The 13,920-nt window shown below is 37.6% G+C and overlaps 1 protein-coding gene across 7 annotated transcripts in view; it reads left to right on the forward strand.

Annotated features, from left to right (window-relative positions):
- The first annotated feature begins 931 nt into the window (after positions 1-931).
- TBC1D23 (TBC1 domain family member 23) overlaps positions 932-13,920 on the forward strand; it is a 125,929-nt gene continuing 112,940 nt past the window's right edge. For 3 of the 7 annotated variants that reach the window (XR_008577424.1, XM_054828028.1, XM_054828049.1), the window contains exons 1-5: positions 4,781-5,124; positions 8,145-8,275; positions 9,003-9,114; positions 9,326-9,431; positions 12,239-12,443. Coding sequence is in view for 6 of the 7 variants with exons in the window: in XM_054828028.1 (XP_054684003.1) it covers positions 8,229-8,275; positions 9,003-9,114; positions 9,326-9,431; positions 12,239-12,443 (470 nt within the window). In the remaining variant the exon portion in view is untranslated. Of the gene's footprint in view, positions 1,052-4,780; positions 5,125-8,144; positions 8,276-9,002; positions 9,115-9,325; positions 9,432-9,967; positions 10,088-12,238; positions 12,444-13,920 lie in introns of those variants that run through there. The other 4 variants (XM_054828034.1, XM_054828076.1, XM_054828058.1 and 1 more) reach the window with 4 other exon arrangements.

The raw sequence follows: 13,920 nt of genomic DNA on the forward strand, positions 1-13,920 counted from the left end.
TAAATCAGAGAAGTATCGGGACATGAATTTATCAGAAGGTGGCACTGTTATCCCATGTGTAAATTACTTGAATCATTTTTCTTAACTTTCATGGAAGTTTGGGGTTTTTTTTTCCTTTGAGGGCATAGATGGGTAAGGAACATGCATGATCGAGAGCTTTAGTGTTGTTCTAATGAACATTACCAGATGATTTTTAGCCCTTGGAAACAGGCTTCTGTATAAAACTTGTGAATTTTATGTCCAACTTGTGGAGCACAGCCTGCCAAAATACTGGCTGTAGGGGATATCATTTAATAATCAAACCTCTACATAGCAAAGCAGTTCACCTTTATAAAAACCGAAAATATTCAAATTTTTCACAGACTTGCTTCCCTGCCGGGGAAACCGATTCCTAAGTCTCCTAGAGGAAGGCAGCTACCGGAGCTGGGGATAGGGCCTTCCCCCACCACCCAACCTGAAACAGCACAGGAGAAGGTGGGGAGCTGAAGGCAGTCCGCAGCAGCGGCGAGTTTCCCTAGCCGGCCCGCCTCACAAGGCTGCCCCGCACCTACCACCGCCTCCCCGGGCGCGCTGAGGGGCGGCTCCCGCTCAGGGCGGGGAAACCCGGTCGCCAACCGCCAGCTGCTTGAGGGGAGGCTCTGTCAGCCCAACCGGGTCCGCGGCGGGGCAGCTCCTGCTCCCTAAGGGGGAGCCCCATAACCGCAGCCTCTCCACAGCCACTGCTGAGGACCCCTCAGGCGCCTCAGCAAGCTTGGCGCTGGGTCCGGTGGACGCCATAAGGGCGCGGTTACAGCAGCGACAAACCCCGCCCGGCTCCCGCCTCTTCTCATACAGGCACCGCCCTTCTCTCTTGCCAGGCTTCCGCGTTTTGCGGAGGGTGCCCTCACTTCACGACAGTACGGGAGAGACGGGAACAGGAGCTGGTACGTGGTGAGGAGGGGTGTCGGGGAAAAAAAATAAAAGCCACCCGACCGCGCTTTACGGCCGAGCGAGGAGGCACGTCAACAGCTATGGCGGAAGGGGAAGAGGGGCTGCCGCCGTCGAGCAGCTGGTGAGTTACGGGGGTGTCGGCGCCCTTCCTCCCGCTCCCTTCTTTCCGCTCTGCAGTGGGGCCGAGGGGAGAGGGGTCGGTGGGTGAGAGGAGCTGAACCTCCCCCCCCTCCGCACGTCGCCGCTTCCCCTCCTCCCCCGGGACCTGCCGTGTTTGTGGTATGGGGCCGAGGCTCCGTCGCGCGTCGGGGAGAGGGCGGAGGCGTTCGTGGGCCGGCACCGCGGAGCTGGGGAGGCCGGGGGAGCTCCCCAGGGCGGGGGCGACCCCCCTTGTGGCCCTCCGCCGGGCCCGGCAGGCCCCAGGGCGGTGGGAGCTTTGGTGAGCACCGGGGCAAACGCCTCCGGGCGCTCGGCAGCTCCCAGATCCCGAAAGGGGAAGCACCGCCGTCAAAACAAGGGCCAGCCGGAGCGTCCTTTGGCCGTGCCCAGCCTGGAGCCAGGCGGTTGCTCCGGTTTAAAATGACAGCTTTAATATGCGGTAGGAGCTGCTTGATGTGTGCGCCTGTCTGCCTGGAGTGGAGTTGCTTTGTTCGGTTCAGCTTCTCCTTTCTCTGCATACCTACTCAAGCACAGGTGGCAACAATAAGTCCTGGCTTGTTATCCGAAAGATTTTGCTTGCCACCCTCCTCTGGTGCAGCTGTTTACTTATAATGCATTTTACATGTGCATCTTCACTGTGTTTTTCTCTTTGTGCTTTTGTGTTGCATGTGATTTCTTTTCTTTCTGTGGTTCTGTGCCACAGCACTGCTCTTTGTCCTTTCCACATATACACTTTTCAAGCAATTACCTTACAGACCTGCTTTTTATGATCATTTCCAATTTCATGTTTTTGTTTCTAGGCTTTATTTTATGTGGCAAATTCAAAGTTTCTTGCTAACTATGCTCAGCCTTCTTTGTGCTTAGTTATCTCACTGTAAGGAAGACAGAATTGACACACATGCAGGTGTAGCTGGTATCTGTTCTTTGTCTAGATTGTTTCTACAAATACAGCTCTTGGATAAAACAACCAAGTATAGTTTACAGGCAAATGAAAATGAATTGGTGTAGGGTTTTTAGCCTTTTTTTTGCTTTTAGTTACAGCTTTAAAATTTACGAAGCACTTTCTGTAGGTACAGTGTTGCATAGGCATTATTTCTAAATACAGACCTGACTCTTTGGACATTTACAAAGTTAAGGACAGACTCATTGGTGGTGAGGTCCTGACACTTTGAAATACAACCCTGCATGTTCAATAAGAACCATGTTGAAATATCTGTGAAAAAATACTTCAAACCTTCTTCATAACTAATGTTGAAAGAATTATTACAATCCCCCAGATCCACAACAATGTGCCGAAATTCGTGATTAAGAACAAGGCACAAGTGTGGTTTCCAGACATATTTCAAGGCATAGCCTGCATTGTTGCCATTCTTACTGGCAGCTTCAGAATGTAACTATAGTAAATTTGATATGCTGGTACTACTAGAGAAGGCAAGCTTTAGAGCCATTGTTAGAAGAGATTTTGTAAGTCTCTATGGGAACAGTTTGAGGTTTATGCTTAAATGCTACATTCGTATGCCAGAATACATAGACCTGTACCCTGTGAATAACATAAAGTTGTATTCCTTATTGCTTGTTTAGAAATTTCATGTGGCTTTTTGGTTTTGGGGTTTTTTTAAGTAAATGTCAGTGAAATATTTTCTTTTTCATTTCTTGATGTAAACTGTTGTTTTGTACACGTATCTGCTATTGAATAGTTGTTGTTTTTCTATGTATAATATGCAGCTTTCGAATGAGCTTTTTGGTGTAAATTGTTACATTATCATAGTTTTGAAGTATATAGGATTGTGCAGTAATACTTCATGGTTTTGAAAAAACACAGCTGACACATAAAATGATGCGTATGTACACCTGAACTGTGTTGGGAACAAAACTGGTAGCTGATTCCTTGTCCTCTATTCAGTTCCTTAGGGAGATTCAAAGACAGATGTAATTTTGTGTTCAGAGACTGTGACAGCATCTTGAGTATGTGGAATCTAGACATGCTTATTAACATAAAATGCCCTTTTTATTTTTCCTGTGTCAACTTCACATGTAGTGCTGGTGTAAGTGGTTTGAGAGGGGCACAAACTAATGATGAGTTAAAACCCTCAACATCCATACTGACTGCTTGGTGGTTTGTATAACAAAAACCAGGGAAATTTGCCACTGTACAATATAATTTAAAAAAACTCACAAACATCTCTCAAACTCCTCATATAGAGTTATTGAAAAATGGGATTGTCAGCTTTTTATTCAGTAAATACAGGAAGTTTATCAACAGTTATTATTTAAAAATCAGAAAAATTCATCAGACCTTGTTTATTAAATAGTTCTTTTTAGCTATTTGGCATATTCTGAAAAATTAATTTGAGAAATTGCTGGCCGTATTATGTTTGATGCTGGAAGACGCATCTGTGCCCAAAGCTAAGAATACTGTGAAACACAAAGGAGGCAGGCTGCTTTCAAGCTGTGCTTTAAAATCTTAATTTCTATTTTTTTGTCTACTTATTTGATTATTTTAACCATAATTTGAGTCAATACAATACTTCTAGTCAATGGAATATGTAGACACACACAAGCTGGACTGTTCTTAGTTAAAATGTTTGTAATTGGAAGTTATAATTTCTTCGCTCCTCGTTTATCAAGGAAATAAATTATTTTGATTTAATTTTTCTTGTACAAGTTCTCAAACAGATATAAACAGTTATGAATTAATTTCTAAAACCTTTTTGTAGATGTTTGTTTAATATTCAAGCTTCAGGGAACTTGATCAAGTAGTATTTTTATTTTAAGAGCTATGCTTTGAAAGTTAAGACCCAAACTGACTAAATATAACTCTAACCACAGATGGAATTGGTCCCATGCATTGAACTTTGCATTGAAATCATTCACCTTATGGGTCCCAGAATACTCTCCAACTGTTTCAGACAACGGGGTGACAAAACTAGTAGATATATTTTTTTTTTTTCATGCTCAGAATCTGGCTTATTAGTGCTTAGAGCCAGGATATTTCTTCTGAAAGCACATGAACAACAAAAAAAAAATGCTTTGCAGTTAAATGTGAAATTAATACACTTGAGGAGAAAATAGAGTTAAGATTGTCAGGGAATTACTGTTTCTCTCAAAAATTCCATTTAAAAAAAATATTCAATGGTGTTCTGAATACAATGGATATTTTGAAGTAAATGTGAGGAATTGATTTTAACATTCTTCATTAGTTTTGATTTAATATAAGTCTTGTTGAGGCTTTTTTCCGGTAGTCAGGGGAATCTTAAATTAAAAGTAGGAACCAGAGTAACTAGATTATAAAAGCATATTTCGGGCGGGGTGGGGGGGGGAGAAGTTTTTATATAGATAGTTTTCTGTGGCGGGAAGATACGTTCTTTGCTGTGGAAAGGTAGAATGATGACTATAAAAATAAATTGTTATTAGCCATTGACTTTGGAACTGTTCATCGGCACTATTCACTTGGCCAGTTTCCTTTTAAGGAAAGCTTGTTTGCAATTACTGCTTATTATAAACCTGTATGCTATTGTGAGCTTTTCTAAGTAAAGTACTTTGCTTAAAACACTGTTTAGTTCTACCTTCTTAGTAACAAAAATAATAAAAATATATTAGAATAAATTAGTCCAATCTGGTACTAATGTGTTTGTTTACAGATGGCTCTTATAATTGCGATGGCAGCATTGTAATATACGCGCCTGTCTTTCTCTTTGCATGCTACAATTATCAGAAATACCCAAAAACTTGCGGACTGGATGTGTTTGATATCCTAGGAGACAAGAACTTCATAGAAACTAAAACTGGTGATACTCTTGGCAAGAGTTCAGCTGGTAGCAGCCTTGCTTCTGATTTAGGGAAAACAAGAATGATGTGTGAAGATGTTTAAGAAATACTACTTCTTACACTGAAAGTGGTGGTGGCCTACTAGAGCATATCATGAGCAGCTATGATGAGTGTGTCACTTGAGGAGTGTGGGAGAAAATAATTAAAGAAGCTTTTCAAGTATTAGACCAACATCAGATCACTGGTCAGAATATGGGAAGCAGTTTGGTAAGCGGTATAATCTAAGTGGGAGTATGTGTTTTAACCCTCTTTTAGGCCACTGAATAATATCTTTAACAGGCAGGTGTGTAGTAGTAGATTCAGGGTAGATGGTGAAAGAGTGATCATCTGTGTTTGGACTGATAAGTGTGGTTTAGATAATGAATTTGGTACATGTAGAAGATACCTGTTGGGCTGTGAAAAAACAAATTAGTATTAGAAGTGTGCCCATCCCAAATTAAAGCTTTAAACTTTTGAAGCATTTTTTTTCCAAAAATGTGCTTTGACTTGGAAGAAGTTCAAAGAGATTGGTCTTTCCTAAAAACAAATAAGCAGACGTAATGACTTTAGCAGATACATTCTGGGCATTGTCATCTACTGATCGATTATTTTTTTCTTAATACTATGCGTCTTTTCCTGTGTATTTATAGTTATCGAAACGCTTCCTACTATCTTTTCCCTGCTTTTCACATCCCCGCAATTTCTTAGTCTCTTCATTAGTATTTATAAGTGATTATTTCCAACTACCTCAGTTACATATAAATAAAAAAATGGTACTTTATAAAAAAAAAAAGTGAAGCTGAAGTCCCAACAGTTGATCATTTTTTTTAATGCCTTCAACTTGCTCTCACATCTTAATTGTTTTGGCTTTAAAAAAAATCATTCTGAATATCTGCAAAGGTATTTACCTATTGATTATAATATGTCACTGGACTGACATGAATTTCAGAGATCCTTCTATAAGCATGGAAATTTAGTCCAGATACACTAATAGCAATATTGGGCATTATGACATTTAGAACAGTATGTCTTGTAGGTATTAACCTTTCAGTCCATGACTTGGACACATCTAACCAAAATATGGAATAGCATCTAGAATTAGGCAGTGGAGCCATGGTAGACCAGAAAGAAGGATGTTCAGGTCTGGAGGACTTTGCCTAGAGAGAGAAGTACTGCATTCTTTCCAAACTAAGTGTAATAGTAGTTGTGCATATAAACAGAAAACTTCCTAGCTGGTCTTCACTCATGGAAGACAAGGATCCAGATTGCTAGCAGTTTGCTGGAGCATTTATAGCACAGGCTGAAATAAGGTAAAACACAGCTGGTGGACATGTGTTAACAGCATCAAAATCACTTTCATGGTACTTTGCAAGTTAGCATGAATAGAATATTTATTAAAATAATTTTTTTAATCTGTGAGAAGTCCTCACTTTTAGCCTGTGAACAGTCTTGGGAGCTGGAGGAAAAGAATAGCTAATTAAATCAGAATAATGCACACACCCCCACACCCCCCCGCTGTTATTTCATATAACTCAATGTGGTAATGCATCACATCTCTTCACATGGGAGATAGACATATCAGATTCTTACTTTATAAAGTGATGTAGTAAAGCTAGCATTTGCCCGTCATCTTCACAGTGTACGAAGTGGGGATGACAGTACTTATGAAGAAGATTTTTCAAACAGTAATATATTATCAAACAAACTGAGGAAGCACACATTTGCAGAAAACAGGTTGAAGCTGATCTTGATGTTAACCCATGCACAGCTCTTAAAGCCATGAATATTAGATACAAGTAACTCGTAGAAGCAGTATTCATGGGTCTGTGAAGCATTCTTTGCCAGGTATGTTTTTGCAATTTGTGTAGATGTGGTTTTAAGTGTTGTTTCATGTATATTAGATTACTTTTTTTTCCAAAATAATTTTCTTTTCAGGTCATAGAAACCAAATTTTAGTATTGCAATTTAAGACATTTCCATCTGAAACGCAATATGCATGCAGCTGTTGCATTCATTTTCATGTGCATATTTAATACTTGGATAATATTTGTAGCAACTGATTGTATTTTGTGTGCTATAATTCAAGGCCTAGCTGTTGCTCTCTAGCCTATTGGTTATACATAGCATGCACAGGAACCTGCAGTGTATCTAGGAGCATCTAGCTCTCTTCAGCTGAGGTTTGATGTTGGCTTCTGTTGAAGTTGGATCATCCCAGAGTTCATGCAGTTCTGCCGAGTGCTAGGTCTCTTTGTGTAAATGTCCTGGCAGTACTTGATTTTTATTCGCAGTGGTCTGGTTTGGTGATTTAATTTTTCCAACTTTGTTAGGTACACAATCAGACAACAGGATAGGTGACAGATGTGCACGTGCACATGTATATTTTTCCACTCCATTTCTGTCTCAGGAAAGGGATATTCACCCATGCAGCCTGTAGTTCTATAGTAAGAGGTCTTAGGGGTTTTATTTAATACTAAAAATATAAGAAAGCAAGGCAAGATAATCTCTCTGTAACAGTACTTTCTTGTATCCAAATTTGCAAGATTACTTGAAAACAAACCATTAGTTGTGCCCCAGTGTATATTTGAAATGTGATTTAAAGTGCTACACAAAAGTACTGGCAAAGAAGCTGGCTGATGAAATGCAAGGAAAATGCTTACTCTGCAAACTTGTTAATACTTTGAGAAGTCTTAGGTAAAGGTAGCTCATTGCTTATTGTAAAGTGTATGCATACATTCTCACAGGATTGAAATTTTAATCTGTTTTTCAAAAAGGGTGATATTTAGAAAATCAGAAATTGGTGTATTAAGCTTTCAAAAGACCAAACTTGAGAAGCTTTATATCAAGGAGTTAGTTGTGGATATATGCAAATAAGAGAAGCAGACAGAGCTCAACAGCTGGCATTCTTTTTCCATGGGTATTTGGAATTGACTTACACAGTATGTAATGCGGATTAATTGAGAATTGTACTGATAACACTTTAACATCTGTTATTACACATGTATAAATAGATGTGGTGTTCTCAAGGAATGTATCTTCATACTTGAGTATCTGTCCTGAATAAACAATCACATTTTATGTTTTGCTCTGGCTATAGACCTCCCAGTTGTGTGTTTAACTCCTTAGGTATATGAAGCAAAGCTTTTCTTAAGGCTTATGTCAGAGATAGTAGAGAACAGTTAAGAGGATACGGTAAGGGAGAAGTTTTGCCAACAGGACCTATGTGTCAACTGCCGTTGCTATTTTTCCAGTGAACCTGGTGTTTTGCCACTGCTGTGCTACATAATACTGAAATTCCTGAAATCATCAGATGTGACTCTCTCATTGTTGGCAGCATGGAACGGTTGAAACAGTCTGCAGAAGTTATCAGAGAGATTGTAAAGTAATCATTCTGAGTGCCTACTCTCTTACCTATAACACTTAAGAACTTTTGTTGTCTTACTACAGCAACTTAACACATCGTTACTGTTTGACTGTCTTGGGAATTTGTGTATTTTGCTACTTTCTACACTATTATTAACATTTTTGTGTGTTTTAATTCAGTCTTGTGCACATGTCTACGCTTACAGTACTAGAACTTTAAGCAAACTTGCATTTGACTAAAAGGTCCTTTCCCGTTTCAGGGAAAGATGGGGTTAAAAGCTGAGTGTTCTAAACCTTTGAAATAAGTTTTCTGTTTCTAGGTCATGTAGTATTTTATTTAAAAGAACTCTGCCATCTAATTTAGGTGTAGTGTTTGCTTTGAATGCATTGTCTGTGTGTGTGAAAATTTGTGTATCAAGTTGTTTACAACTAAAATTACATGTTTATGATACATTTTGTAACATTGCCATTTCATGAAAGCAAACAAAAAATGCTCTGAACTTATTTTTTTTCTCATATTTAAATTGAATGGAACTAGAAGTTGAACAAGCAGCCTTACAAATAAAGGAATAAATAACATTTTGCAAATACTTATTTTCAGTAATTGGCAAATTATCTTATAAAATATCTTTATGTATGTGTGGGTTTTGCCTGATAGTAGCCTTCAGTCTACATCTATTTAATAGATAAACGTTGGGAAATATTGTATAATTAAATTTTAATAAACACATTACATATTATTATAGGGAAAAAGATCTTGCTGACGCTCTAGAAGAAGGAGGCTGTGATCTTGAAACTGTGAGAAACATCATTCAAGGAAGGCAATTGCCTGCTGATCTGAGGGCCAAAGTCTGGAAGGTAAATACCAGCTTAAATCAAGAAGCAGGAAATACTTGAAGTTGTGTTTGATTTGAAATAAATTAAATCTGTACAGAAGAGATGTAGTACTGGAATTTTAATATGTATCTCTGTTGATTCAGTTCTGGATATTCCTCTTCATCAAGTTCAATAATGGGGTAACTACAGAAGGATACTAAATGTTTAGAGGGTTTTCTATTTTTGTTTTCAGATTGCACTTAATATTGTAGGAAAGGGGGACAGCCTAGCATCCTGGGATGGCTCTTTAGACCTGCCAGAGCAGAGTATAATTCATAAGGATTGCCAAGACCTGATTGGTAAGTTCCATTACGTTTAGATCACCTATGTGAAAACTTCTGTACTCTCAGTTGTCTTAGGGCTTTGTTATTTGAATTAAAAAACCTGAATGATGTTTACATTTTGGAGGAAGCTTTGAGGAGGAAGATGAGAGGGCAGAGAAAATCAGAAAGAACTTGTAAGAAAGCAGTAGTCTTATCTGTACTCTGACTCTGAGATGGGTGACATCATGGAAGTTTAAAGTATTAGCTTGTAAGTGATAGTTTGCATGGTCAGAGTTGAATGGGAAGAAAGCTCCAGGAGTTGAAAGAAGTTTAATTTTTTTTTTTCCAGGCTCTATCTTTTAAACCAGATGTTCCTTCTATAGTGTCATCAAGTTTTTAATTGTCTAATGACTGATACTTAATCTGAAAAGCTAGTATAGCACCAAAATACATATAACCTCTAAGGGAAGACATATATTAAACACTTTGGACTTTAAAGACTTTTTTAAAAGGTATTTTTTTAATAGTGTTTTCAGCAAAACCAAAAGGTTGTCTTCGTGAAAGCAGGGTACTGCCAGGACATTGGAAATAATATTCCAGTATGTCTGTAAGGAGCTGCCACAAGATCCAGTTGGAACTCATCACAAAAATGGCCAAATCCCTGATACCATGCAACAGCTTTAGTATCAATGGTCAGTTGATGGAGTCAATGCTGCCTCATAAATTCAGATACTTCTTATGGCATCGATAAGAGAATCTTCAATTTTATTACCTGTCATTTTTGTTCTTGCACAATTGAAAGTTAAGGCAGAGAATGGAGTTATGCATGCATGCGTACACACATACCTACTATTAAAATGCAGTTCTACATTTTCTAACTCTAGAATCTAGTAGGGCTTATTTTCCTTCTCTCCCTATCCTGTAAAGGAAAGGGGGTGGGGGGAAACCACTGTGTTATTTAATCAGAGTGTCTTTTTTGGAAGATGGCAAAATGTCCCACTTAGTATTTATAACATACAAAATTAAGCACTTTAATGCCTGTTAGTTCTCCTTTTGTCTTTGTTGCAAAATTTTGTAATAAGTAACAACATTAAACTGATCAAAGTAATAAATTGGAAGTTAGTTCAGAATGAAGGTTATCTAGAGATTTCAATTTTGGATTGGATTATCTCTCTCTATTTCAATGTTTTAGCAAAGGAAATAGTCTCCAAATTTAAAGTAAATCTTCAGATGGCCTTTGAGTTGTATGTACTATTTTATTTTCCTGAGAGGTAGAGGAAAGGAAATGCTAAATATTGACTGGCTTTGATGGGAAAGTATTAAAGACTTCAGTAATAAAAACTTTCATTAACAGTAATGACACTCATGGGCTTCTTGTAAATGATGGAGGAAAATGTTCACTAGAAATTTAACATCACTGCTTAATGTAGTGTGTAGGCATCTCTTCCTCCCATCAGGGGCATAACATGGTTATTCCTTCTTTTACTGTAAGTCAGTTTAGCTGTAGTAAAATTGATATAATCCAAGTGGATTAAAACAATGTTATTTCAGAAATACATAATTCATAAGTGTATTTAATATTAGATGTATTAAATCTAAAGAGGTGTTTAATATTAAACTGAAAATTGTATGAACTTACACAATAATGAAAACATCTCTGTATTATCAACACTGTTTTCAGCACAAATCTAAACCATAGCCCCGTACTAGCTACTATAAAGAAAATTAACTCTATCCCAGCCAAAACCAGCACAGTAAGCTAAGTAGCTATTTCATCACATGGAGGAAGTCATAATTTGGGGTATGGTGTTGACATATTTCAGTACGTCTTAGATTCATCGCCTCAAGTGAGGTGGATGCCAGTACTTTTTCTGAAGTGTTGTCAGCCTTGTAAGTAAGAGTATATGCAGAAAGATGCTTTGGAACTAATGAAAATGTAAGCTGTGTGTATGCATCAAAGTAAACAACAGTGTTTAAGAAGTGTTTAGCTTGGTACCTTAATTACAGAACTGGTTTTGTACCAAATTTTTGTCCCAATTTTCATCCAAATGTAACAATATGAATTATAGATTCAGAATTAGTCTGTTATTAAATAGGGGACATCTTTACTTTTCAGTACCCTACAACATTTGTAAGAATTTGAAACAATGTACTACATTATATAAAAGATATGTTCATTATTAGCGTATCTTCTGATTAGCAACAGTACCAAATAGAATTTAAAAGCCAGGTATAGTTGTATCATTTCTCTTTTTATAGTTACCCTGACACCCCCAAATTTAAACTATTGTTAGGAAAATTTCTTGGAAGTAGAGATTAAAAACGTGATTTATATGTTAATACTAAAATTTAAGTCTGTAAGCCTAGCTGTTTTCAAACTACTGATTTTCATAAATTTGCATGTCAGTGGGCTTTTGAGGAATTGGAGGTATGCATTGTGCATTGATCTGTGTTGAAATTCAAATGGATTTGTTACAGAGTTGAGCATAAGTTATGTGCTGAGCACATCAATTAGAAATAGAAGAGGGGCATTTTTTACATTAAAAGAATCTACCTCTTTGTTTCATGTAGATCCTAGAAAACACAAACCTCTTTAGTCCTGTTGTTGTGATATTTAAATGATATTTAAATTCCTTATCCTACTGGGGTTATAAAATCACTTGCATTGTGATGCTTTTCTGTAAGCATTTAATCCAAGCTGCTAGTTTTTTGTTTGTCTGGTTTTGTTGCCCTTTTTTTTTTTTTATAAGCGGTCCCTATTGGTGCAATTGTGCTATGAAATAATGTCATTCAGTTTCTTTGAAAGGCTGTTAATACGATTTATATTGCTGTGCCTATTTCAGACCAGTTGTCAGTGCCAGAAGAGGAGAAGTCAGTATTACTTCTGGATATCGAGTCTGTTATTACTTTTTATTGTAAATCACGCAATGTTAAATACAGTTCTTGCCTTGGCTGGATACATCTACTCAAACCTCTGGTACACCTTCGTTTGCCACGCAGTGACTTGTACAACTGCTTTTACGCTATCATGAATAAATTCATTCCAAGGTAAAACTCTTTTGCCTATATATTATTTTTATTGGCATTAAAAGTATTTTCTGAAAGGGTGTGGATGTTGGTTTCGTCTAGAGTAGCACTGTTTGTAGCAAAGTTGTCAAATTCCTTCATGTGATAATAAATTGAACTATCTTTCAACACCTGTTGGTTTAAAGTCCAGGAAATGGTTCTCTTGGTTTAAGATGGAAAGAGTTACCTTGTGACTCACGTAGACTCGATGTGCCTCTTAAAGAATAGCTGTCATTTCATGCAATATCAGAAATATTTGTTTAGGAACTCTCTAATTCACATATGTTATGTGAAAGCATTTTTTCTTTCCTAGCATTTTTGATATCTAAAATGCTTCTATCCTTGTCACTTCCAAGTACTTCATAAGCACTAAGTAAGTCTCAAAAAATCTCTTTAGAAGTAGTTGATGTTTTCCCTGTATTTTACTGAGGTTTTTTAGTTAAGTATTTTTTAAATAAAAAATATGAAACTTGAGCTTTTCATGCAGTTATATATAATTATATATATATAGTATATCTTATATTAGTATATTTTTTATTTATCTTGGAGTCCCACCATGACACTCCAGCGAGGCTACAGGATCTTCTGATTACGACCTTGTGAAATAACATATGGATAGTCTGTAATTAAAGATCTTAGTCTGATTCCCTGGAGAGGAGATTCCAGTCCAGCTACTGGATGTGCGCCCATAATATGAAAAGTGCACGTTTGGCGATGGGGCAGGAAACATCAGTCCTGTCACTTGACTCAGCTTGTGTCCATTTCTAATTTAAAATACTGTTGGGCCCTGAATTGTTCAGGGATAGTGGCATTATGGTCATGTAACTCACGTACTTTCAGCCATAGGCTTTCAGAGTGCCTAATGTTTGAGTTTCTCTGTAAGAACCTAGGTGATGTTTCGATGAGTTGTAGACTGTGTTCTCTTTCTTTTTTTTTCCTTTCCTCCCCATGGAAGAATGGAAGGCATAGAAGGGCAATTTATAGTAGACTTGCAAATGTCCGCTTAGGTCAGTTTGGTCTCGATTTGACTTTTGACTGCTGGACCATCATCACTATTGATAAAAGCTTCATTTTTAACTTTTTTGCCTTTTTTTAAAATCATACACTTTTTATTCGCATTTTCTCATGTTTTGTAGCAATCCTGAAATATTTATTGGGAATTTATTCTGGCAAAATATTGACAACAGGTGAGGGAAATGTACAGCATAATCTGTTGGACCATATTATATCTTGTTTTTTGAAAGCAAAGACAAAGGAAGAATGAAGGAAAAAACCCAACATAATTGGCTATTTTAGATAAGGGAGATTTTGCTATTTTTTTCTTTGGAAACACTGTTACTCTCAAGGCTTTTGGTATAAAGTATCCTGTTGGACATCTATCTTTTCCTCCTGCCTTTCTTCTAGAATAGTGATTTTTCTGAACTATACAAAATTAATGAACAGTTAATATGGAAGTCCT

This window comes from Grus americana, chromosome 1 (genome assembly GCF_028858705.1).
Source record: "Grus americana isolate bGruAme1 chromosome 1, bGruAme1.mat, whole genome shotgun sequence".
NCBI classification, from domain to species: Eukaryota; Metazoa; Chordata; class Aves; order Gruiformes; family Gruidae; genus Grus; species Grus americana.